At 43.7% G+C, this 24876-nt stretch overlaps 2 protein-coding genes across 3 annotated transcripts in view; one reads left to right on the top strand and one right to left on the bottom strand.

Annotated features, from left to right (window-relative positions):
* The window catches only part of TIMP3 (TIMP metallopeptidase inhibitor 3), a 39499-nt gene extending 27700 nt beyond the window's left edge, over nucleotides 1–11799 (top strand). The window contains exons 3-5 of the mRNA XM_082488162.1: nucleotides 5671–5782; nucleotides 6466–6587; nucleotides 7223–11799. Coding sequence (XP_082344288.1) covers nucleotides 5671–5782; nucleotides 6466–6587; nucleotides 7223–7420 — 432 coding nt within the window. The 3' untranslated portion in view covers nucleotides 7421–11799. The remainder of the gene's footprint in view (nucleotides 1–5670; nucleotides 5783–6465; nucleotides 6588–7222) is intronic.
* The window catches only part of SYN3 (synapsin III), a gene marked incomplete at its 5' end in the record, with an annotated part of 180153 nt that overhangs the window by 118596 nt on the left and 36681 nt on the right, over nucleotides 1–24876 (bottom strand). For both annotated transcript variants that reach the window (XM_082488143.1, XM_082488144.1), the window contains 2 exons: nucleotides 14753–14842; nucleotides 21239–21395. In XM_082488143.1, the coding sequence (XP_082344269.1) occupies nucleotides 14753–14842; nucleotides 21239–21395 (247 nt within the window). The remainder of the gene's footprint in view (nucleotides 1–14752; nucleotides 14843–21238; nucleotides 21396–24876) is intronic.

Here is a 24876-nt window from a genome sequence, read left to right as displayed (position 1 = left end):
GAGATCTCATTCTTTGCTCCACAGACTGCACTCAACCTGCTGCTTTGGACTTAGCTTTTTTTTTCTTAAACTGACTCCTTGTTATGTAATGCTAAAAATCAACCCTAGATTGTTTTTCTTGGCTAAGCCATTCTAGTCATAAGACTGGTTTATGTCTTTAAAAAAAAAAAAGAAAGGGAATGGAAAAGCTTGGCAGAGACTGCAGAAATCTGAAACATATTAGACAAAGTAAAGGTTCAGAAAAAAACAGTCACTTCCCTGCCTCATAACAGTAACTCTCTTTATAAGGCAGTTTATAGCTAAGCACGAAAGCTGGGAGGAGGAGACGCAAAGCCTGTTTCATAAGCTGTCACAAAACCGCACACATAGCCAAATCTGGTCCTGGCATGGCTTTTCCACCTAGAGTGGAATGCTTGCACTTTGAATAAGAGGGCATGAGGTGCTGGTCTTACTGATTTCCTTAATCTTAACAATTTCTTTTTACGATTCAAAAGGAAATACATATTTGTTGTTTAACTTGTCTTTATCAAAAATGCAACTGGTTATGCTGGTTATGTTGGCAACAGTGACAAAATGCTGCCGCTCTTTTTTTTTTTTCCTTTTTTTTTTTTTTTTTGATGGCCGTCCCTGGCCTTATCAGGATCACAGCACTCTGTGCTGTTATTGTCCAGCTCTCCAGCTCAGCAAGTGTACCACACTTCACAAAACTACTCAATGTCCACATGCTTCTGTGGCTTCATCAACTTTTCTCTTTCTGATTTCATCATGATCTGTCCAGGACTCCTACTTGCCCTCCTACTCAGTTCCAAGAGTTTGGTGCTTCCTGGCTAACATATGACCATGAACAGGGTCCAGTGGTGATCTAGAATGACAGTAATCCACAAAATTAATTACTGCCCTTTACCAACCATAACGCTAGCCTCTCTCCTAACTAATGATGCAGCCTGACCCATTGTCAGCCAGTGAGCTGCAACATCAGAGATCTCTGAAACAGCATTAAGCATTCTTCCTCTGACCTAGGAGCCTGCAACAGTGTCCCTGCTACGAATGGGAAAGGCTTCTATTTGTCTTTTGGTATGGGAGGAACATAAGCCCAGGCAAGGTGAGCATGTGGAGTGAAGCAGCAGCCACTCTGCTGTCAATAGACACCATTGTGTCAGTCTTTAAATAACATGCTTGAGCCTGTCCTGGCTGTTTTTGTTGGGTTATTCTGCAGCACAGGGCCAGGGTGTTTACAACAGGTACTGTAATAATCTGCAATGTCCTTCTGCTGAGACCACAAGAGCGCAATTGCCTTTTTGCAGGAGCAGTTCCACAGTGTTTTGTTAGGAAGCTACATGTCCAACAAAAGCAAGAGTGATTTTAAAGGGGAAATCATGTATTGGTCAGACTGCCTCTGTGCCTGCTACATAGATGGTGGGCTGATGAGATGTTGCATTGCACATTTAACTGTGACCTTTGGCAGGGAGAAACCTGAAGCAGTCAAAGTGCTCAGTAGAACTGGAATGTCCGGAGGACATAGTTCTTGATAAACAAACAAACCAAGTGTCTTCTTTGAAACCCTGCTGTCTTTCTGCTGAGCTTACAGACTTCAGTATAAAGAGGGATTCAGCTCCATACAGTGGGGGAGCTCAGAATGACGCAGCAAATCTCTCCCTTGCTCGCCCCAGTGAAAGCTGACTGTCCTCCTGCTGAAAAGAAAACTAAGGAGGCCTGTGGCTCTGCACAGCTGCATGGGAACAACTCTGAAGATAAAACTAACATCAGTGGGTTTTGGCCACCTATAAAACCATCTGCACCTGCAGGTGAAAAATAAACAAGCCATTTAGTCTATCAGTGTGTACTGAATTGCCTGTGAAAAGCCTTGAGAGCCTTAAAAGGCAACAAACAATCTTTGTATTTCTTTCATGGGTTCCTTGGAGTTTGCTGTGGCTGATTCTTGCTCTCACTAACACTCCTGGACTCATTGCTGAATTTTGAAACTAAACCAGCTTGGGGCCTGAACTGGAGCACAAGGTCAGCCCACAGGCACAGAACAGTGCCAGGCTTTCTAGTGTTCAGGTTTGTTGTCTGGAAGGGCCTTGGGCTTTTTCAAGAAACCTCTGCCCTCCACCCACTGCTTTCTCAAGTAATTTCAAAATATTTCAAGATCACATGTCAGAAATCTGCACAGGACTGATCTAACCCCTGTATATTCTGTGGTGCTGCAGTGCATTCTGAGAATGGCCCAAACCTATTTCAGGAAACTGCAAAGGAAACAAGAAGATAAGATATTTCTACTCCATATGCACAAACAGTCCTGGTTGACCATGGCAGCACTCTGTGCAGGCTGCCAGAAGCAAGGAGGCTTTCCTTGGTTTGTTGCTACTCTGTAAAATGAGTCTATGGAGTGAAACATGATAGTCCTAAGAGGACAGAAGTAGGGTGGGATTAATTTAGTTTAAATTTAGACAGACTAAAATGAGATGTTGAGTCTTTCCTGCTTTCTTGATTGTCAATGGAGAGAGACAAGAACCACCAAAGTGTAATTCAGTCCACCAGTTGTAGACAGCTATTTTAGGATGGGCCAAGTTGTTCTAGAGGGGCCTGTTCTTGGTGTTTGACTAGAGAGGATGCCTAGTTCATATGAAGTGCCTGAATTTTAGGTAGTTGAAGGTTAGGCAAGATGACTCCAACCTTGGTATCTAGTGCGACCTCACCTGGGAGGCATAGAGGGAGGAGCATTGTATCACAGGGTGAAGTTAATCATGCAGCAGGAACCACCACATGATTTGCATGTGCATTTAGGAAGCAGTATGGGGGCTGCTAAGGGGTATGCTGACACAGCTGGCAATAGAGCAGCACTAGCAGATACCACCATGTGACGCTTGCTAATACTTTGTTCCCTGTCATTATGCTTCCAAAAATACACATTTGTGGCGACAGGAGGACTCCGAGGGTAGCACTTAGGAGAGAGGCTAGCTTTATGGTTGGGTTTCTTCTGACTGAGCTAATAGCACTTCCAGGATATTTTGTGCATCCAAAAATAATGCTTAAGGTATTGTTTTGTTTGGTTTGAAAGAGGGCGTCTGTAGAAAATTCCCCCTTGCAGAATTTTCTTTTTCCTCCCCTGAGAATCAAGGTCATGGTGAATTTTGTTTAGTCATCAGAGGAAGCGGCAAACCCTGTCTGCCCCCAGCACTGGGTCAATTAGCGTGACAGTTGCTAGCATCGATGAGGGTCACTGAGGGGTGAGCTGAAGTGCTTTTGAGAGGCTGAGCATGCTTCCTTCAGCAACCCTGACAGTGGTGTCCCTAATGGTAAAGTGAACAGGAAATTAGGTCCAGGAGTTGAAAACCAAACCCCAGTTCAGCATCACTAGTTACTTCATAGGCAGTCATGTTGAGCTTAGTGGTGCAGAAGATGCGAGGAGCGATGACTGTGGGAAGCTTCTCAGAGGAATGATTAGTCTAGCTTGTAGTCCCTTCTGGAAGGGGGACAATAGGCTCAAAGCGTGCCTATGCCCATGTAGACTTTATAGCACAGATACTTAATTAGCCCAACACTACTTGGAGCTTAGCACTCTGAGTGACAGATCACTTGTACTGCACATGCACAGCATACAGCTCTCTGCAGTGTAGATAATGCACTGCCTGGAGAGACTGGGCAGCCCTAGCTGTTATCTTAGTTAGTCTTATCTGCTTAGATACTGTTATCATAGCTTCTTGGTGTGATGCCCACTAGAATGGGGTCTGAACACATGATTCTCTGTGCCTTTCCTCACAGTACTCTTGGGAAGCAAGGCAGAGCAGTTCTACAGATGAGGAACAAAAGTGTACTGAGGGCTAAATAACTCATCCAAGGACAGACAGGTTGGTTGTGCCAGAACCTAGATCTCCAGCTATCTTGAGCATAATTGGAAAATCTGAGGAGATCATCCCATACCAAGAAAATTGCAGGGATAAAGCAGAAATCAGGCAAGGTTCAGTTCTTCCATATTGATTGAAAGACTTTGCTCACTTGTGGACACAATGGTGTATTCCAAATATGATCTGGGAGCTTTTGTTGATACAGTAGGATTACATTTAAAAAATGCTTTCCTTGCCTATTTGCTGTGTGTAGAAGGAAGGCTGGAAAATGCAAACCCTTTAGCATGTCTTTTGCTGCACACAGCAGTGCTGTTGCTGAGTTGTGATACTGTTATAAGATTATGCTGTTTGGGGTAATATAACTAAGGAGAAAAAAAAACCCTGGCAGACATTCCATGGATGCCCAGAAGATAGTTGGACCTCTCAGCATAGCAGAATTGGTAGTAGTTTTTTATATTTATATATGCAGTATCTGGGCCTAGCATAAAATCTGTTAAACCAACAGACATTCTTTCAAAAAGAAAAAGGTTTGTTGTTTTTAAAGGAGGTGGGGGAATAGAGAAATACCCTGGGATAATAGAGGACTTCGAGAAATAGAATACAGCCTAGAGGAGAATACGACAGCTTAGGTGACACAGCAGCAAGGATCTATAGCTCTGGGATTGTTTGGAATTTTTTTTCCTCTTTTGCCTTGCTTTGATATTTACAGTTAAACAGAACGTGAATGTGCTCTCTATTAATAAAGCTGACAGAGAAAAGTATAAGCTGGGAAATGCTATGAAACTGTGATTCTCTCCGACTCTTACTGTTTTCCTTTAATGTTTAAACATTGGCCATTCATACAGTTGGTAGGGAAAAAAAAAGAGACAGAATTCTTTGAAAAGATAACCAAATTTTAAAGGTGAAATTTTCAAGAAACTTATCCTCAATGTTTCAAAAATAGGACATGTTTTATTTGGTCCAATGTACACACGCAGCGGTTGTTTCATTGCTATGCACAGACTTCATTATGCTACTAACAGGTGGGCATGAGTTTCCCTAAACTGCAGCGGTAAGGTGAGGTCAGATAGGGACACATGCTAATTTCTGTCTGAATCCAACTGCCAGTGTATCTGTGGGTTCATATTTCAATTAAACTGATCTGTAAGAAAGATTATGAAAAAGGAGGAGGAGTGTAGAGGAATTATGTATACATGATATTTTCTTTAGGGTGCCCATCAGTACTAGATGGGGTAGAATTCTATTTCTGCATTCATTTAATTAGAGAAACATTAAATCCTTGCTGAGGTCAGCAGGAGTTGCGTATGCTAGCCGTTTGAGAAGGTGTCTGGCTTGATGACTTAGGTCATAGTGCCAAAGGTTTGAAATTCTTACAGCAGCAACACTGGAAAATAGGGTCATTGTTAAAAAGAAAAATCCCTTAGTTCAGAATAAATTGTTTAAGTCACATGAAGGAGAAGGATTTCAAACTTGAACTAATTTAATTTGTCCCTAATTATGAGCTATATAAGGGAAAAAATTGTTCAGGATGTTGGCAGAGCACGCAGTGTTGGCACTTCGCTCACTCAATGCCACTGGGACTAATGCAAGTGGGAAAAAGTGGTCCCTGTGCTTAATTGCAATGACTTGTTAGCAGGTGGGTATTCTGCTTTACCAGCAGATCCGGTGGGGAGACTTCCATCAGAGTCCAGCTAGTACTTCACCCTTGTAAACACTAAAAGTTCACTGCTTGCCACCACAGTCTAGGAATGTAGATTGTAAAGAATCCAAATGAAAAGTTGTCATCTTAAGATGACTTAAAGCATTTTTATTCTTTCTCTAGATGTACAGGGGCTTTCAGATAATGCCACATGTTCAGTACATCTACACAGAAGCCTCTGAGAGTCTTTGTGGAGTCAAGCTGGAGGTCAACAAGTACCAATATCTGATTACAGGTAAAGGACAGTGTACTTCTTCATAATCAAAACCTCTTTTGTTCTATACATACATCTGCTAAGGACATTAGGCAGCTCTATTTGCAGCTTTCCAAGAGTTAAGATGGCCAACAGTATTTTGGTGTTCAGTACTCTTTAATGCAGAGAGTCATTTCACTCTAGATTTCCCTCTTTCCTAAAGTATCTTTTATATCCAGCTGTGTTGTGACAAATGTGCTGTATGACAGTCCACAGCTGTCAATTCACACCTGAGCTGGCATGTCTGTCACAGGGAACTAGTTGCTACTCGGCAGTGCCAAAAATGGAAGATCCCTTTTTGAATGAACTGAGAATTGCAGGCTGCTGAGATGGGGGGATGCAAGGAGATAGAGATGTGGCAGTTGCCAAGTCTTGTATCTAGTGAAGGTGTCAATTCACTTTGCCAATTCACTGTTGTTGAGAGGAGCCTGACAGCATTACTCACCTGCGTGTTTAAGCTGGTGCTTAAAGCTGGCACAACTCTCCTAACTTAGAGAAGTGCTGTAATGCTGCTGGCCAGACATTCCTGAACCAGTTTATAACAAGAAAGCAGTTGCTGAGCAGTGACTGAAGCCAAACATATTGAGAGCATTAGCAATCTCAGGAAACGAGAAAAGTGCTTGAGCTGAGAAGTGCTAACTTGTGACCATGTCTCTGTTTTCAAGGCCGCGTGTATGAAGGGAAGGTTTACACTGGCCTGTGCAACTGGTATGAGAAATGGGACCGGCTGACCCTGTCCCAGCGTAAAGGATTGAATCATCGTTATCATCTGGGCTGTGGATGCAAGGTACGTGTGTCTCTAATTAGGTGGCATTAAGACATTCAAACCCTAGAATTCTATTTCCCCTGGCTGGTAATACCAATGATGCCAGTGAACATCCATGAAGAGAAATGGAGAACAACAATTTTTACAGGGAGTAAAGCTCAGCTGTAGTGTTGAGGCCAGAGAAGAGACAATCAAATAAAAATGCAGAGTCTATGCTTTTTTTAATGCCCTGTTGGAGTTACTTGGGGTTGGGGAAGGCTTTCAGAATCCATGCAGAATCATTTGCAGGTGAATGAAATCAGGTACCAGGGACTTGGCAAGATATGTCCAGCTTTTTTCCTGTGTAAACATTTTGATTGCTTAAAACCTCACAGCCTGGCACAGGCACTAAGGTTTTTGCTTATGGCCCCAGGCCTGCAAAAACATAGACACAAGCTCAACTTCTCTGCACCTGAAAAGCCCTTTTTGACTCTGGAATTACCTGTGTATATGAAGACAAGCACATGCTTACATGCTTACTGAACTGAGGCTGAATTTTGGGTTAGTAAGCAAAGTTTGAGGGAGTGGAATTTTGAATCCCTTGTCTCTGGTAAAAAGACATTTTATATAATGTTGTTTTCCACGTAACCTTACCTGATTGTTCTTTACAATTGCAGATTAGGCCCTGCTACTATTTGCCCTGCTTTGCCACCTCCAAGAATGAGTGTATTTGGACAGACATGCTCTCCAACTTCGGCCACTCAGGATACCAAGCGAAGCACTATGCCTGCATCCAGAGGGTGGAAGGTTACTGCAGCTGGTATAGAGGATGGGCGCCTCCAGATAAAACGATAATCAATGCCACAGATCCCTGAGCACGCTATCCCTTCCTTATCTCCCCTCTCCCTTACTTGTGGCTGATCTTCCTTTGGACACTAACTCTTACCAGATCATGATGATGACAATGAAATTAGTGCCTGTTTTCATGCAAATTTTAGCACTTCGAACACTTAAAAAAGAAAAGAAAAAAAAAAAAGGAAAGAAAAGAAAAAAAGTCTGTGCTACCTTACTGATTTTGTAATCACCTTTTCCATTTTTTGATACCACTCATTTTGATCAGACGACAGTTGGGAGCTTACTTTTGCACACCAGAGGGAAAAATGGGAGGGGGAAAAAAAAAAAAGAAAAAAAATGGAGCTCTTGCTCTCTTACATGTATCATTAGCTGTAGCGATATAATCTCTATTTTTTTAGGAAAACAAAAATCTAAAAACTATGCCAATTAGGCACTGTATTCTTCTATGTGCTGGCTTCCTGTCACCCCTCCTCATGCACTAAGTGCTGAAAATATGTAGACATATCTATTTGAAGGAAAACAGGTTTCATTAATCAGATTGGCAAATGAAACAAACTGAAAAGAACCCCAGCATAAGCTCTGGAAAACATGATGTCCCAAAGAAATCCTCCTCTATGGGAGAGATTTGCAATGTGATTAACTCCAGCAGTGGGAGAATTCACCTGGTGTGTCTGACCACATCATCTGGTAAAAGCATTGTTGACTGATTGTCCTAGCTAATTCAGTCACAGTGTAAATGCAACAGCACGTTTGAAGTTCTGGCTTTCTCCAGAACAAAAGAGAGAATATTTTGTATTTTTGTTGTTGTTTAAAAAACAAAAGCCCCATCCCCTATGTTCAGGGAGGTGAATCCACCTACAGCAGAGCAGATGTGCTGTGCCATCCTGTTTTGAGCAGCATTGGCCCCTGAAATTTTTGCAGCTTAGCTTCAACAGCAAAACCAGCTTGTGAACACCTTAAACCAAACAGATGCAAAACTACCAACTGTAAATCAATCACATGGAAGAGGGAAAGGGGAGACTTGCTAGAGCTCTTACTATAAAAAAAAAATCTATTGCCAAAATAGTGTTTTGCTGAACTAAGATGTATATACACATAATGACATAAGCTATTTTTGACAAGACGTGGATTTTTTTTGGTGTTATAAACAAAAGAATGGTTTGATTGTGTTTTAAAGACAGAAATATTGACATTCCGAGTCAGTGAGTTGTTTATAAGATATTGACGCTCCAGTGTATCTGCAGTAGTGGCTACAGTCATTGTTTCCTCTGTACATCGTTTTCCTTGCACCACGGTTCCTCTCCTGCAGCTATGCTAGCTGCATTTGTTTATATAGTGAAAGGAAAGGGGGGGGGGGGGGGAGCTAGGCAAGGAAAAGTGGTCTCCTAATAAGTGCTGGCTGGGATCATAAAATTTCAGCTGCCCAGAGGATTCCTTCTGTGTCAAGTGCTGTGTTTCCCTCTAGGCACTGTTAAGCATAGCTCTGTGCATGTGCTCATACCATGTCCTATAGTGATGTGGGAGGAGGAGCCTTACTGTCTTGTGCTTTGCTGTTGACTGGAGAAGTTTTTTTTGTTCTATTTTGTTTTTTATTAAGAAAACTATAATATAATTTTTCTTATCAAATAAAAGTATTTTAAGTTTTAATGATGGTGAAGAAGGGGTGCTGACAAAATGGGTGACTGAGTTTTGGATGGGGAGGGCTTGGGCAGGGAGAAGATTACGCTTAACTTCATTTTTGTATTATTATGATTATTTATCTTAAGTTTCCATATATCTTCAGTTCATTCCACTTAGAAAGCAGAGCTGCCACCAGCAGGAAAAAGCATTGCAGTGAATCCAGCTTGGAGCAATACAGCATTTTATCCAGTGACCTCAATTAATGGAAAATTGTTTGGGACCTCTTTGCCAAATGGACAGGAAAGGGTGTCTGAAATGAGCCCTGAAGTGTTTTTGCGTTCCTTGTGTGCTACCAGAGCTCTGCCAGACATACATCCCTTGAAATGCTCCATGTATCAGATGAATTGTTGCAGCAAAAAGCATGTAGCTTCATTTTTAACAGGAACGTTAAAGGGCATTTTCAAAGAGTTGATGTAAGAGGTCTGCTGTGTATTTTTTTTTTTCAGCTGCTCTGAGTGGCAACGCAGCACAAAACACCTTGAAAGTCTGTTGGATTTTCCTGTGATTCAGTCTTGGAACATTTTTCAGAAGTCCTCTTCCCTGTGACTACTCCTAATTATGGGTTGGAGATGAGAGGGAGAGTAGGTTGCTTCACAGCACCCATCATAGGATCAGGTGATGGGGCAGAATGTTGCCCCTTTTGGCAGATTATGGGGGTTGGGCTTTGGGCACAGTGGAGCAATCTCTGTTCGAGCTGTGCACGGTTGGCAAAATCTCTGAGGGTCACTGAGGGCAGAGTGGAGCCGGCCTCGCCACCCTCACTGTTTGCATCGTGTGGAGTCGGCATCGCTGGAGATGGCCGTCTTCAAGCTCAAGGTGACTTTGCAAAGCTGATGTCTCTTTGAGCTGCAGCCACTTTTCCTGGCTTTGGAAGGCTAAATGAAAATGCCCCTCAATGCATTGAAGTGTTGATTTGGATTTTCATTAAACTGCAGCTCTGCATATTTTACCTGTCACTGATTCATTTAGCTAGCTGAGACATCACAGTATTGCACTCAAATTATTGTGAAAATATTTGCATTCTAATACTATGAGGACTTATGTCCCTAAGTAGGATATAATGTAGCTATGTGCTTTGTAAACAACAAAACAGCAGATGCATTACCAGAAAATGAAGCGTATTCCCATTTTATATTGCAGACGGTAAAATATTTCTGAGATGCAGACAGCTAGACTGGCAGGGGTGGGGGTTTGGTAACAAATCTTTCCCCTTGCTGTGTAAAGAAACAGATGTTGAGGCTTTTAAAATGTGGAGCCAAAAGGAGGGGGAAGAATCCAGTAAAAATACATTTCTTTTGGGAGGCTTCTTAATTCTGTTTCTATGCATGCTATCAGGGACATGTATTTCTTGGGCTAAGCTTTAGCTTGTGCTTGCATTAAGAACCTGACTGAAGGCTCCCTTGAAGTGGGATGGAGCCATTAAATGGATTGAACAGGCTCTAAATCAGACTCAGAGACTTCTTCCTTTCTATCTGCTCTCCTTTCTTCTCTCTCGCTAAGTCACTTCTGCCTGCCAATGGACAAAACTCTTCCTCATTGCAGCAGGCCATGCAGTATGTGGGAACACCAGGCATGGAGATGGGAGGAGGCAGGTGTTATGCTAAAAATGTTACGCTATGGAACGTACAATGGCTTGCAGCAGCACAAATATCTTCCTGTCACCTCTGACATTCTTCTCACTTCACCCCATAACCTAAGGTCAGAGGAACTGTCAATGGCGTAGCTCGTGTGAGCACGACCTTTGGACATGTACAGCATGAGGGCTTCCCCCGCCCTCCCCTGTGCTTTAGATATACCAACATTATTAAAAGTACTTTTTAAAATGCATAGCTCATTTCTAGACTGTTGCCATTCACTTTCTTGTTTATAGATGCTTTTCCTTATTTGCCTGAGAGTGTTTTACCCTGTAGAATCACAAAAAATATGAAAAATATGTGGAAGATTTGGGAAAGATTGGATTTGATTTTCCTTTTCCAAAATGGGAGGGGGTAGAGAGCAGGAGGAGATCTGTGCATGGAGAAGTTCTCTTGTGGGAGGTTTCCCCCTCCCCTGTATGGGACAAAACTGCCATTTTAGGTCTAAATTTCCCATGCTTTGAAGAGCTACATGGCCCTTTAGGTAGGACTATTCTAAAACCTAAATATATCACCGTATCCCATTCATACTCGGCTGGAGTGAAATGCTACCTCATGGCGATGGGAAACATACTGTTGTGTTTTTTACAGTAAAGACTGTTTGAACTAAAGGCCTCCATGGGAACAGATGTCTCTGAAAGTTTAGATCACTTATAATGTATTTTATAGCTTAGAAGGGCAGAACAAAATTTAGGGAACTGCAAAAATTTTTTGTCTTTTTCAGAATAAATGGCTTTTGGGGCTACCACTCTTGAGAAAAATCTTGAAAATCCACTGAACATTTGCTGCTGCTTTGCCTGTACTGGCTTCTCCTCTCTGACACTGTCCTTCCTTCATAGAGCCACTCTGCTGTTCCTGATAGTCATGGAAACTTGGGGAGGGAACCAAACTCGTGTGAAAAATCTTGTCTGGAAGGAATGTATTTGTTGCTAAATTTTCTAGCACTGTTTACAGTTTTCCTCCATGTTATTTATAAATTTTATATTCAGTGAATGTATATTGTCTTTTAAGGTAATGTTGCATAATGTTCACTTTTTATAGTGTCCTTTTATTCTAAACAGTAAAGTGGTTTTATTTCTATCACAGACATTCTGTCTCTGCTTCACTTACATTAGTTTCTGTCCACTTCAAATGTACACAAATGGATTTGCAAGTGGATTTATTCATTTCCTTCCCTTTCTTGATACCGTTTTATTGGGCCCAAAGCAGATATTCCACCTCTAGCAATTCTCGCGCTTTGACAAAGATCCCTCCAGCAGTCCCTCTCTCTTTTGAAGAAGTTGATCTCTCTAAGAATTGTTATTGGGGTCATAAGCCCAGGAGAGGTGAAAAATCCCTTTTGAAGTTAATGTATCCCACTTGTTAACTGGCCGTAGGGGGTCACTACAGAGCAAGGCAGTCATTATGGCTGTCATTTAGCACCAGTAGGGCCTTGGAAGAACAGTTGCCAGATTGCTCTTATTTCCAGTAAACTAGTCACTGGGAGGAGGGTTGAAAGGTACGTGCCTGTGGCAAAGGGAAGAGATTCATCTTTTGGATCTTTTCTGCTGTGAAATGTCAAAGCCTCTGTCCTCTCTTTAGAATCACTGGTTAAAAATGCTCTGTTATGAGAAGAAAGCTTCAGGAAAAGCATTTTCAACTACATTAAAATGCTCAAAACAATGGGCCTACTGTTAGAAATTGTCATTTATCTCACTTTTGCTTTAGGACAATGTGTATTCTCTACATGGAGGAAAGAACGGAACAGATTTTTAAATCTGTTCTATTTTTAATCCAAAGGTTTATATAGTAAGCTTTGGAAAGTTTTGGACATAGAAGGATGAGTATCTCTTATGTGAGAACTTCATTGCTTAAAGTGTATCACATTGCAAAGAGGTAAAACATAACACTAGTTATAAACACTTCCAGGGGGTCAGCCATCAAAGGACCACAGTGTATTTTACGAGTGCTAACTAGTACAGCTTGAAGATGCCTCCAGGAGAGGGAAGAAAAAGAGTGGGAAAGGAGGATCATATATTCCTCTCTGACACACGGAGAAGCTGATGCACAGTGGGCAAGCAACGTTTTCAGGTACTTGGTGGAGTGATGACTGCAACGGAGCTTACTTGGTCTAAGCACTTGCTCTCACAGCCCAGGATATTGTGAAGATGCACCCAGAAAAGATCTTGAGATTCATTCCGTGAGGCAGACCCCCCACCTGGTAAGGGCTGGCCTGAATTTGCCCAAGTGGATTGTTGACTGTGTGAATGTCTGGAAAGTGACTTAGATTTAAACCAGATGACGAGCTTGCATGTCAACAATTGTGTTTGTGTTCAGATGAGATTATTGACAGTTTAAAAAGGTTCCTGTATTCATTTGGAAGTAAGCAATAGCATTTGCAAGTAAGCAATAGCATCTCCAAGTAGGTGATCAGTTATAAAGGTGACAAATACGTGAAATTAGGATCAGTGGTCTGATAAACCAAAGTACTCTGCTGGTAACAAATGCGTTTACATGCCGAGGAATCAAGAATCAGATTTCCAGACAAGAAAACAATGCTAACAGTACCAGCCAATGTATTTGCAATGAAAATCTTAATCAAGCCTTCCAAAAATACCATTCCTGTGGTGATGGTCAGACAAAGTCACGATTGTCCTGAAGCATTACATATGTCACAAAGCCCTCTTTATAAATCAGCGGGAATTACATACAACAGGATTTATCAACTAATTTGTCTTAAAAGTCTGCAACAAACTGTCCCAGAGTGTTTAAGGACCATCCATTTCTTCAGGTCTTAAATGATAATACAACTCTTACGGCTGCATCACTTGAGTGCTTCACAGCACTCATGACTGTACCTACCTTCATGACGTGCCTGTGAAGTGTGGAAGTGCTGTTGTCCACACAGCACAGGTAGAGGACAGAATATTGGAACAGAGAGGTGAAGGACCCCCATTTCAAGGTATTCAGGTACTTAGCGAGCACCAGTGGATTTTTTTCACAAGAATCTAAATGAGACTTCCTTCTGAAGCTCCCACTAGGTGCCTATATCCACCATCAGGTACCTACACCCTATTACAGCTTGTGATTGGCCTACAGTTGCAACAAGTGTGTGAGAAAAGAGGGGTTTGAATGTTTTTGAGCCCTAGTTTGACATCCCAACACCCCTAATCTTCAGGCTGCCGATGCTGCTCGGGTTCACAATCAAATGTGGGAAATAAGCTCAGCCAGCCAGTGGCTCCCATAGCAGGGTCATGGGTCACACGGGGTCTCATCAAAGCCTCAGCCAGGTAAGAATTACCACTAATTCATGGATGCAAGCTGGGAGCAAAGATTCATGAAGGACTACTCATTATTTTAACCCAGGGAAAACAAGAGACATAAACAGGTTTAAACAAAGCCCCTCGCTTTGCCATGTTCTCCAGGACTAAAGGCACCTATGCAGATCCCTTTGGAAGGTGCCCTATGAGTTTGGAAGAGTGCCCAGTAGCCACACAGGGCACTGAGTGTTTAGTTGTTGACGGGAAGACTAGACCCCAGAGCCCCTGCGCAAAGGAAACATTACAAGCTGAAACAAACTCTTTTGCAAGAACACCAAATTACTTTGAATACCCAGTCAGGCTGATAAATGTTTCATGGATGGCAACCATGTGACAGGCCAAGCAAACTGACATGTCTTATGGCCCATGTCCCAAATTGTCAATGTATTTTAAACAATTCCAGGAGGGGACAAAAATCCACTTTATCTCAATAAAGTGATCCCTTGCTCTAAGGGATGAGCTTTTGTTGACTAGATTTTACAATGGATTTTTGCTTTGGTTTTGAGCCTGTTCTCATTGTTCACTTTTTCAGGGTCCATACATGACCTGGGGGAGGGCTGGACAAGAAAGGAAAGAGGTTCCCGCGCAGTGCTTTTTGGATATTGCTTTTTAGCTAGAATTGTCTGGAAGTAAAACTGAGACTCATCCCAGCATTCCTACCGCCATTTCTCATGCCCAATTCGCATTCGTTGCTTCTGCCCCATCCCTTTTTGCATCAGAAGAAAGCACAGGTACTCACCATCTGCTTATGGCTTGGGAAGAACGTTTGCTCCACGAGGGGGAACTTCTCAGGACCCAGCGAGTTGAAGATTTTAATGAGCTGAGAGAACTTGGGGTGAGGGAGGGGGGACAAAAAACAAACACAGTGGATGTCAGTGGCTTATTGTGTAACGGATACGTGCTTGCAAAATGTTCTTATGCTGGTGAAGGAGGTGAGAGAAACATGTTATTATGCCTTTCCCACCTTGCTTTCTTGACCCGAGAGCAGCAAGAAAATATGAAGTGGCTGTATTTACCCAGGGCCAAGCCAGCCTGTGTACCCAAACTGTGGACTAAGAGAGTGGAAAAGGGGTTCAAGAGTCAGAAGTGGATCAGTTTGGGTTTAGTTAGGCATCTGCTATGAACAAGCTTTGCCTTCCAAACGTGGCTTGGGAGAGGGTGGGGTGCCCTTCTTGGTAGAGGAAAGGGCTCAGAGGGGTGACCAGGCAAGAAACCAGTGCCACCACTCCTGAGCAGAGACAAAATCAATCAAAGCTCTCTCTCGGATCTCTGCTCCACAGCCAAATCAAAGCACGGCACATTTACCCATTGTGCTGAAGGGAAGGAGGATTGCTAAGGGACAGAGATGACTAAAGGCAATTGTCAGTGCCACCTGGTTTGAGTGTTACACCAAGGAAGTGTGGAACCCACCATCAATCATAACTGACGTTTATTATGAACCAAGGGTTTCCCAACATGCATGGCAGGAGAAAGGGGAGATCATCTGCTCCCTCTGTCCCATCTACCAGTGAGGTCTGAGGGAGGCACAAGTCTGTGAGGATGGTACCTAGAGAAAGCAGTATGTATGTGACATGGTTTGGAAAAGCATCAGTGCTGGCATTTCAAGTACAAGGGCGAACACTTGCCATTGTCCCCCCCGTCAGCCTGAATTTCACCATTATCACCACTACCGTCACTATTATATACTGTTTATCATTCAGGGTTGTGCCCAGCCAGACACAAAGCTCCTCATGGTAGGACTGAGTTTTGATTTCTGTTCAGGTTCCAAAACCCCAACAGAAGCACAGCACAGCAAATTCCTGCTCCGCTTCGGCCATCTGTGAAGCGAGCAGACTATTCTGTACATTGTCTACAGCCTCCCTGTTCAATCTGTCATCGACCAGCTGGAGAAAAACCCAGAACTATAAGAAAGGACTTAATAACCATGACAGAAAATGTTGCTGAAGCAGGGTTGATATACCAAAGAGAATAAGAGTTGATATATATCCCAGAAACCTTCTGGATCTCAGGAGCAACTTTGATTCTTTACAATCACACATCTATCTATCCTGCTTTCTCTCCGAAGAGGGACAACCCCGTTGCCACAGACAATGCTGAACTGGTGGCGCTTGGTGAAGTGGTTAGACTGGCAGCCTTGCAGAAGGGGGAGCAAAGCTGAATAAGGTAGCTTCCTCATTTTCATGGATGTTAAAAGAATAAAATGATTTGGGATTGCTCCATGGGTAAAAATTTTCATTTCAGCTCAGCTGGATGTGACTGAATTCCCCATCGATGTCCTATTTGTAAAGTAATTTAGAAACTGAATTGCATTTCCAAGACCCCTAGAATTTGGTAAAATCAAGTTAAATTAATAAAGGCCTCCAATCTGGGCTAAGTCTCACTGTAAGTCCTTGACACAGGTTCCTTCAAGTTCCCCACCAAAGCTAGGGATGCATTCATCTTGAAGGAGATCTTTGTGTCACCTGAGGGAGGTAACACACAGATTAAGGGAAGGAAACAGACATCTACGGAACAAGGGAAGGAAAAGAAAGCCCTTTTTCTTCCCAGTAGCATCGGCTGCCTAATCTTACATGCTCTGAGCAATGGCTGAAGCCAGTAAATGTACCAAATCACAACCCCAAGTTACATTGCACGTAAAGGGAGAGCTACTGAGAACATTTTCTGCTGAGTAGCTACATTAGGGCTCCTGTCCTGGTTACTGGGCTTGTCTAAGCAAAAGGACTTCTGCACAAGAAAATGAAACTTCACTTGGTGGTGGAGAAGAAATACCCCTTTGGGAGTTAAAGGGTGGTATGGGTATAAAGAAAATGCAGCCAGTGTGCAAAAAAATTAGGCTGCAAGGTGTGTGCCAGAGCCAGGCCACACGCTGAAGTGAGCGGCTGCCAGAAGATTCGCAAAGTGCAAAGAATCCTTTCCCTAATCTCGTAGGTCAAAATGTGACGTTTACGAAAAACCAAAAAACACCGAGAGATGGCATTTCCCCACACTAACACCACCCCCCCCACATGCATCAGCAGATAAGAGAAAATCTCCCTGTGCAGAATAATTATTATTGGCAAGGAGGGTATTGATGTTGGGGAAGGAGGACAGCTTGCTTCTCTTAACTACTTGCGCTAGCCCTGCACGTGCTAGAGAAGAAAAATAAAGCCCTGTTTTGACTAACAAAGTGAGCAAACAGGGCTTAAAAGTTAAACAGAATGAGACAGAGACTGGGAGAGGAGGAAAAACCCTCTGGCTGAGAGCAGCGCATGCCCCTCGCTGCATGTGCTTGCAGCCCTGGTGAGCCATGGACGCCGTGACGTTGAGGAGGCATAGGTTTATCCTAGGAAAAGAGCTCAAACAAAATAACTGGAACACCGGCGCAGCTGACAAACAGCGTCCTGACTTGTTCCTTGGGCTTCCTTTTGAAGCATACAGCTCTTGGCTGTTGCTGAAATAGCAAGTGTTTCAGATGGACAGATGAGAGATTCAGCCATCTGGGAGCCTCCTCAATGGGCCAAGCCTGCAACAAAAAGGTCTGACTTTACTAACGACCCTCATGGGACAATTTCCTCCTCTTTTTTTTTTGGCAAGGAGACATCCATGTTACATGGTGCAGCAGCCTCTTAGACACCTGATAGCAGGGCTCAAGTAGCAGCTCCCAGTGCATTTGAGATGGGTAGGAACGTTAATGGCAGCTTCTCAACAAGATGTAACTGCCCCTTCCACGTTTTGGTATCAGTTCTTACTTTCTGTGGTTCCATTGGTTTTAGTGAGATTGCATCCAGACCGCAGAGGAAGACACGGGGCAAGGCAATGTGGCACAGCCTGGTTTTAACTCCCTGGAACGGGCATGCAAGTGAAATGCCTTGCCTGGCCGGTTGGCCTTTAGAGTTTCTTGCAGGGAGTCTTTACAGAGAAATAAAAAGATCCATTCAGAAGATCTCAGGGCCTTTTGCATATTTTGAAAGTGCCTAAGTCAGCAGGGAGTCTATATCCCTTGGGAGTCAATAACAGTTTGGCTGAGAGTCTCTGAGACTGTGTCGGTGACTGTCCTCAAGCCATCGTTTTTCCTGCAGTCTTACAGATGCAAAAAGTTGCCTCGCAATTATGGACATTAACTGCATGTATGAATACTGCTCTCAGCATTGTTCCCGCTGTATTTTGTATTGCAGCTTTTCTAACACAAAAATTATTATTAGTGGTTGAAGCATTGCGTTTAGTGTGCTTGTAGCATTATTTCTCAGTAGTTCTGGGATCATCTTAAAACTTAGGTTTCTTAGATGTTTCTCTGTGTGTGTGAGATCCCCCTGAATACTCTGTTTTTCTTTCAGAAACGCCTATTTCAAACTGTGCCTGCGTTTAATGCAAATGTTAACCTTTGAAGAAATTTGTGTATTGCAGTACTGGAAACCCGGCGCATGTAATTAAAAACGGGGCTGCATGTTTGAGTAAACGCAAACCCAAACTCAGCTGATTGTAATTAGAGTTGCTGAGAAAAAACATTGTTGCAAAGTGCCAAGAAAAAACAGTCTTACTTCCATCCCCCTCCACAAAATCATAAACATTTCTATGAAATGGAACCATTTTTGGAAAAAATAAAAAGGGAGAGTGAAAAGCACGTTTCCCAGGGGTATTTCATTTCATTTCTTCATGTATCTCAACTTTTTTTTTAGGTCCAAAAAGTTTCCAGTAATCTTTGTTAGGCAGATCCCTTACTTCAAGATGCCTGTTTTGCAATCAGAGTGGAACATGCACCGAAGTGGTCTGTCCCTATCTCTCATTTCCCAGCTATCACACAATCAGAATTTTCTGATTCTGCTGCCAGTGAAGCTTTCTGCCCTCAGATGCCCTGCTGCAATCTCTACCTGAACTTCAACCTGATAAAATTTCGGTGGCGCCAAAAATCCCATTTGAGCTCTTTGATTACTCAGTGCATTGTGATCCTGGGTTCGGGGGGTGATGTGTGTGCGGGGGCAGTAGGGAAAGGAGGCATTCTGCAAACCTGTTTAAGTGTTTACAAGTGGTTTCCTTGACTCCTCTGGGAAGGTCGTCTGAGCCAGTTCTATTCCCCGTGAGGAAAGCATGGCACAACCGGACCCAGAATAGCTACAGCCAAGTTACTGGCAGAGCCGATTTCTCCCACACTGCCTTGCCAGCCTTGCTTTTTCCTTTTCTTTCTTTCTTTCTTTTCTTTTTTATCCCCCCTTCCCCCAATGTGCTGAGTTTGTTTGTTTTCTTTTATTTTAGATTCCTAAAAATAGGCCTGTCACATCTTGAGGCCTCTGCACACCATTAGAAATCTAATTACAAGGCACAAGTTGAAAAACGTCAACTAAACCCTGACTGACTCAACCTCAAAATCAGATGGAATAGGCCACATGCCCGTCTTCCTCAGCAAAAGCCAGCGTAAACGCAGAAGGTTTCTGCCTGGTGACTGGGGTCAACACGCTCGTGTGTGGAGGACCAACTGTAGGAAACAATGCAAAGGTGTTGTACTGAGCTTGGTCTTCATCCCTCTCTTCCTCCCCTTTCTGTTCCCAGCAACTCTCCATCATTCAAATGGGGACTGAGGTCAAACGTGCATCATCCACCTCTACAGTGATGGAAAAGCGAGACTTTTCTCACTACTCTTATTGCTGCACTGCAGTATTTTTTGGAAAAGACAGTACCTTGCTTTTGGTCTCATCAAACCCCCCCAAATGTCACAAAAGGGTGAAAACTGAGAAGAGTATGTCTATTACAATGGTACCTTTTTTAGTAAGAAATTAGTTAAATCTAATACTGCACAGTCATGGAAACAAAAGTTGGAGTCATTACAGACCTCAGCTGGGTTTGAACTACCAATTGTCACACTGAAGACTAATAGGATATTTATTTCGAGGAAAAAACAACAACAAAGACTTAATTAGGTAATGAGGAAGATAGTTACTGCTTGCTATAAACATTCTGCCTCACCTCAAGCTAAATGTGTGCAATGAGTAAGGGGAATTCCTAAAAACTTATCTAAAAGTTTTCCATGGGGGCATATTGGAAAGTCCCATCTCCTTATCACATCCATAGAGCTTGTAGTTTCCTACTTTGGACCTAGAACAATGCAGGGAATTCCATCCTGGGAGCATCAGTGATCAGAGATGGCACTTTGGGCCAAAACTGCTTGGAAGACCCAGATGTGGACTCCAAAATGGTATCAGCATCTGACTTCTTCCTGCAGGTGCTACAATGGCCAGCCTTGCTCCTCTGGCTCTCCTGCTCCTGCAGTTCCTGCTGACTTAGAGCTGGTCACAAAACAGATCAAAACAGAATTATTGAAAACTCTGATTTGGCACTGGGAAAGACAATGATAATACTTTTTAAGGTTTTCTGAGATTTTTAGGCGAACTTGACAAAATTTAAAGAACACGTGAAGGGGAATGAATCCCAGTGCAAAATACCAAAACACTGTCCTGTTCTCCCCAGGAGCTGACTCAGCCCAAGGTGTTTCCAAGGTGCAGTCTTTCAGGTTCAACGAACCAATGCTTTATGATAACCTTGTATTTCCTTCTGAAACAGCTGAAAAACTCTACATGCTTCCCCCTTTCCTTCAGCCTCTTTCCCAGGTCTTTGTCATTGTATGTTCCCTTTTTTCCTAGACCTGGATGTTGAAGAAATCATCTCTGTACCTTTCTTGCCTTTCTTTTCAGCTAATCCCCTCACAACAAAGCACTACCCAGAAAAAGCAGGAAGAGAAGACAAGAGAGCGTAAGTGCAGGTTGCACTTCTGCAAGGAATGGATAATAGTTTTAGGCTGTGGCACCTGGACACCACAAGCGTGCATCTAACAAAAGATGCCCAAAATAGCATAGTTCCTATACCTTCTAAACCAGCAAATGCTAATGTTTCCTTTAAGGTAGTTTTACGATGTTTTGGTCGGGTCAGAGTAGTCATCTACTCTGCCTTACAAGAAATCTAAGTGTTACTGTACTCTTAGCTGTTTGTGACACGTTAGAGTCTGGGACAGGTGAAACATCCTACGCGGGGTGAGGAAATAACACCTTGATATTACTAGAGGCTGATAAAGGAGCAGCACTGGCAGCTTTTTTCCCCCAAGAATTCCCAGCTGGATTCCTAAGGTTATTTAGATGGTGGTTTTAACCTAAAGAGACGAATTGCTATGAAACAGACTGGAAGCTGAGTTTGGTGCTTTATTGGTACCATGTATCTACTTTGCAATGTTGGCACGCAGGAGAGTTGGATCGTCACTTACCACCCAGGGCTTGCTGCAGAAGTTGTAGATGGAGTAGAGGGAGTTGACCGTGTGGATGCCACCGTACTGGAGGCCGATGATGAGGCCGCGGAAGTCCTCTCCCAGCGCCATGCTGTAGGCATGCTGCCGGATCAGGACAAAGTCGGGCTTGAAGGACCTGGAAGAGATGAGAGGAGTGACGTTTTACTTTCAAACACTCAGCAACACTTCTAGCCTCCCCCTGTTTCTTCTCCGTCCTTCCGCTTTTCATTAACACATATTGCTCTTCTTTGTGCCTCTCGTCAGGGGTTGCTTGCGTTTAGAAGGTAACAAACCAAACAAAAAACCCCTGGTCATTAAAAAAACGGAAAAAACCAACATAGCTGCACGTGTGAGAGCGCAGAAACAGGCCAAAGAGTTTTGCTGCAGTTTCCATGTCACTCAGGCATGCACAGGAACAAGCCACAGGCGGAGCCAAGGGTCATAAATTCACTGGTGGGGGGACTCTCTTCTCTTTCTAAAAGCTCGGCCATAGTTGGCAAGCTCGTTGCAATGTGCGACGCAGATGAGGGAGCAAGTTTGTTTCCTGACGACTGAACTTGATATTGAATCAATGCCCAGTGGGTGGGAAGATCAGGAGGGATTTCAAAAAGCTATCGTACGCATCCATACGTCGACATACATTCCCCCTTTAATCAGCTTACTACATACGCAGCACATCCCAGGCTCTTATGGCTATGAGTCAACAAGTAAAGGGCAGGCATGGTAATGTAATTAATCAAATGAGCAGAGCCCCTCATCCAGTGCTGTGACTCATGGCGTGGACTTCCAGAATATTATTTTTCAAGGCCAGAGCCGGGACTCCTATGGTTCAACAGCAGCAGCTCTCAGCAAAGGCACAGAGAAGTGAGGCCCTTTCTAGGTAAGCCAACAGGCGACGGATTATCTTTCAAACAGTCAGATCTCATTCCTTGCTGATGCTGTGTCTTTGGAGCCATTCAGAAATCTCTGGAAATAGCAGCTGGAAAGAAACTGTTCCCAAAGTGGAGCTCAACAGTTCGTTCTTGAAGGCATAGAATGGGCTTTTCCACTGAAACAGGGGATTATTTTATACTTCAACAGAGGTTGCATCAAGGACATTGGAAAAATTTCCATGCTGTATTAAAGTTTTTCAGAGAAATGAGCTCTGTAACCAGGTCCCATTACCTCACTACCCTCGAACATTTTCCTTGCTAAGAGACTATAATTTCTATCTTTTGGATGTATGAGCTGGAAATACTTTGGGTTTGTAGCCCCTATTTATATTTCCATCATTCTGGCAGGGAAATCCGAGATGGTGACTCTGGGCCAGATTGCGGCAACAAACACCGTATACAAAACCCAGCGTGGCTTTGTTGTTTCAAAGCTGTTTATTTTGTTTGTGGGCCTTGGGCTTTTGTTATTGCCCGAGACATGGCGAGGAGCATGCCCTGCTTTTGTGATGCAAGAGGCCAAGCTTTGGAAATGTTGTGATTCCCTCCCATGGAGTATTTTTAAACCCAGGCATGTTCCCTAATGTACTTGGCACCAAAGGCGGTGCTTTTCTCCAACAGCGAGATGCATAATGAGCATCGGGAGGGCTGCACTATCACTCTGCATCTGATTTATGGACCTCCCTGGTGTCAATGGGGGTGAGGCAAGTGGTGACCCCCTGCTGAGAAACAGCAAATGAACACAAATCTTGGAAAGCTTGAGCTGCTCCATTCTGCTGGACTTGCCATGTAGAAAGTACCCCAGAGGCAGGCACAGGTCCTCAGGAAGGATTAATCAGCTTCCTAGGACCGGGACTCGATATCTGTGCTGAGTTACCAAACAGTTGTGGTGCCTGGAGGGGCGGAAACTTTGGGCATATCCCTCCTTCATTCAGTTTTCTGAGCGTATGAAGAAGAAAATGGTCCCTGTTATGGCTCAAGTCTTTCCCCGGACTTGACTTAGGGAACAGCGCTAACCAGGTCTGCATGGTGATGTTTCAGACCACTGCTCCGGTCTCCCCAGAGGAAGTGTCAGTATTTGCCCTTGAACATCTCCCCCAGCACCCCGGGGTGGGGATGTGGTGCTGTGGTGGGGTCGAAGCATGCAAACGAGCATGGCCAGTCCAGGGGGGGAGGCACAAGCAGGGGCTGGGAAACTGCCTTCAGTGGCTTTATTTCTGCCAGCCAAAAGTTTAGGAAAAAAGCTCTCGTCTTTTCAGATCCTGGCAAAGGAAGAGTTTTTCAACTTAAAGGATGGACACAAGAATACAGAATTAACGTAGAAAAGCCTATTCTCAGACTCCGCATCGTGTAGGAAGGCAGGGCACTCTCTCATGCAGCAGATGAGGAGTGAATCTCTAAAGCGAAGGTGGACACTGAATCCCTGTTTTGAGACACAGGACAATGAGGATGTTCCCATGGATACTGAGAACAAGGCAGAGGAGTGCGGGGCCTGGGACTAGCTAGGAATAAACATCAGCTGGAGAGCCCTGGAGTCTGCGAGATGTCTGTAACGGAGAAACAGAGACGAGTGGCAAAATGCGAGGCGAAGGGCTAGGAAGGACAGCAGGCGGTAAAAGGGAAATTAATAGTCATGGGAGGAGTGGTGGCGTGAAGACTGACTGACTGGGGGTACCAGCGACCTGGAGAGAAAAGAACCTAAATGCTTCGCATGAGGATTCTTGCTTTTTTTGGTAGAAGATTACTTTTGCAAGCTACTGCTCATTCTCAGAGTGTAAAGCTTAAACTAACATAGCGAGCCTGGGATTTGGAATAGCTGTCAGCGTAACTGTTTTCTTTGCTAGTTCAGCCCAACCCAATAGCATCTCCCATGACAGAAAGTTGAAATCCTTGGCAGACAGACAGGTCAGGCAGAAGTCCCACATTTGAAACACCGTTGCCAAAACCTTTGCGTGAGCCAAACTCAGTAGCACCTACTGTGCTGAGGTCCTAAGCACCCGAGTTCACCAGGACGGGGAGACCTGTGGCGGGGGCACATGCCTTTCCTCTCCACTAGACCTGTCCAGCCAGCGTTTAGATGACCACGAGCAGTCTTGAATAAAACTGTACCTAGATCCCTGCTAAAGACAGGTCATGGGAATGGGTTTGGTCACAGAAAGAATACAGGAGAGCCCATTCAAACATCTAATGGACACGGGGATGGGATAGGTAAATGGAACTAAAAGTAAACCACAGATTTAAAACGTGGTGTTAATTAGCTGTGCTCTGCATGTTGGTGCGATGCCCTTCCTGGGCTGCGAGGCAGACACCTACCTGAAGTGGTGAATGTTCCTTAGCCTGATAGCCAGATGAACGAAGCTTCCAGCAGAAAGTTGGAGCCCATCTTTGGCCACAACCCTTTTACAGAAGCCCTTTCTCAGACCCCAAGAGCTCAGTTCTCATTTAGAATTTGGCTCCTAGCACTGGCAAAATAAAGGCCACTAAAATGCACGTAACACATTCCCAGAGTGGCGTAGAGATACAAGCATCCTTTGTTTAAAAAAGAAATAATCCAGGAGACCAGAAAAATTTCATTTTCAGATTGAAATAGCTGGTGAGATTTCATTTTCCTCTGGAATGGAAGGGTGCTTTCCTTTCAGCTCATGTTGCCACAGGCAATGGCCTCTGCCACACACGAGCCTTTCATTG

Source organism: Vanellus vanellus (assembly GCF_965231255.1).
Source record: "Vanellus vanellus genome assembly, chromosome: 1".
Taxonomy (NCBI): Eukaryota; Metazoa; Chordata; class Aves; order Charadriiformes; family Charadriidae; genus Vanellus; species Vanellus vanellus.
Note: the sequence above shows the minus strand (reverse complement) of the source record. Positions and strands in the feature narration are given on the sequence as shown.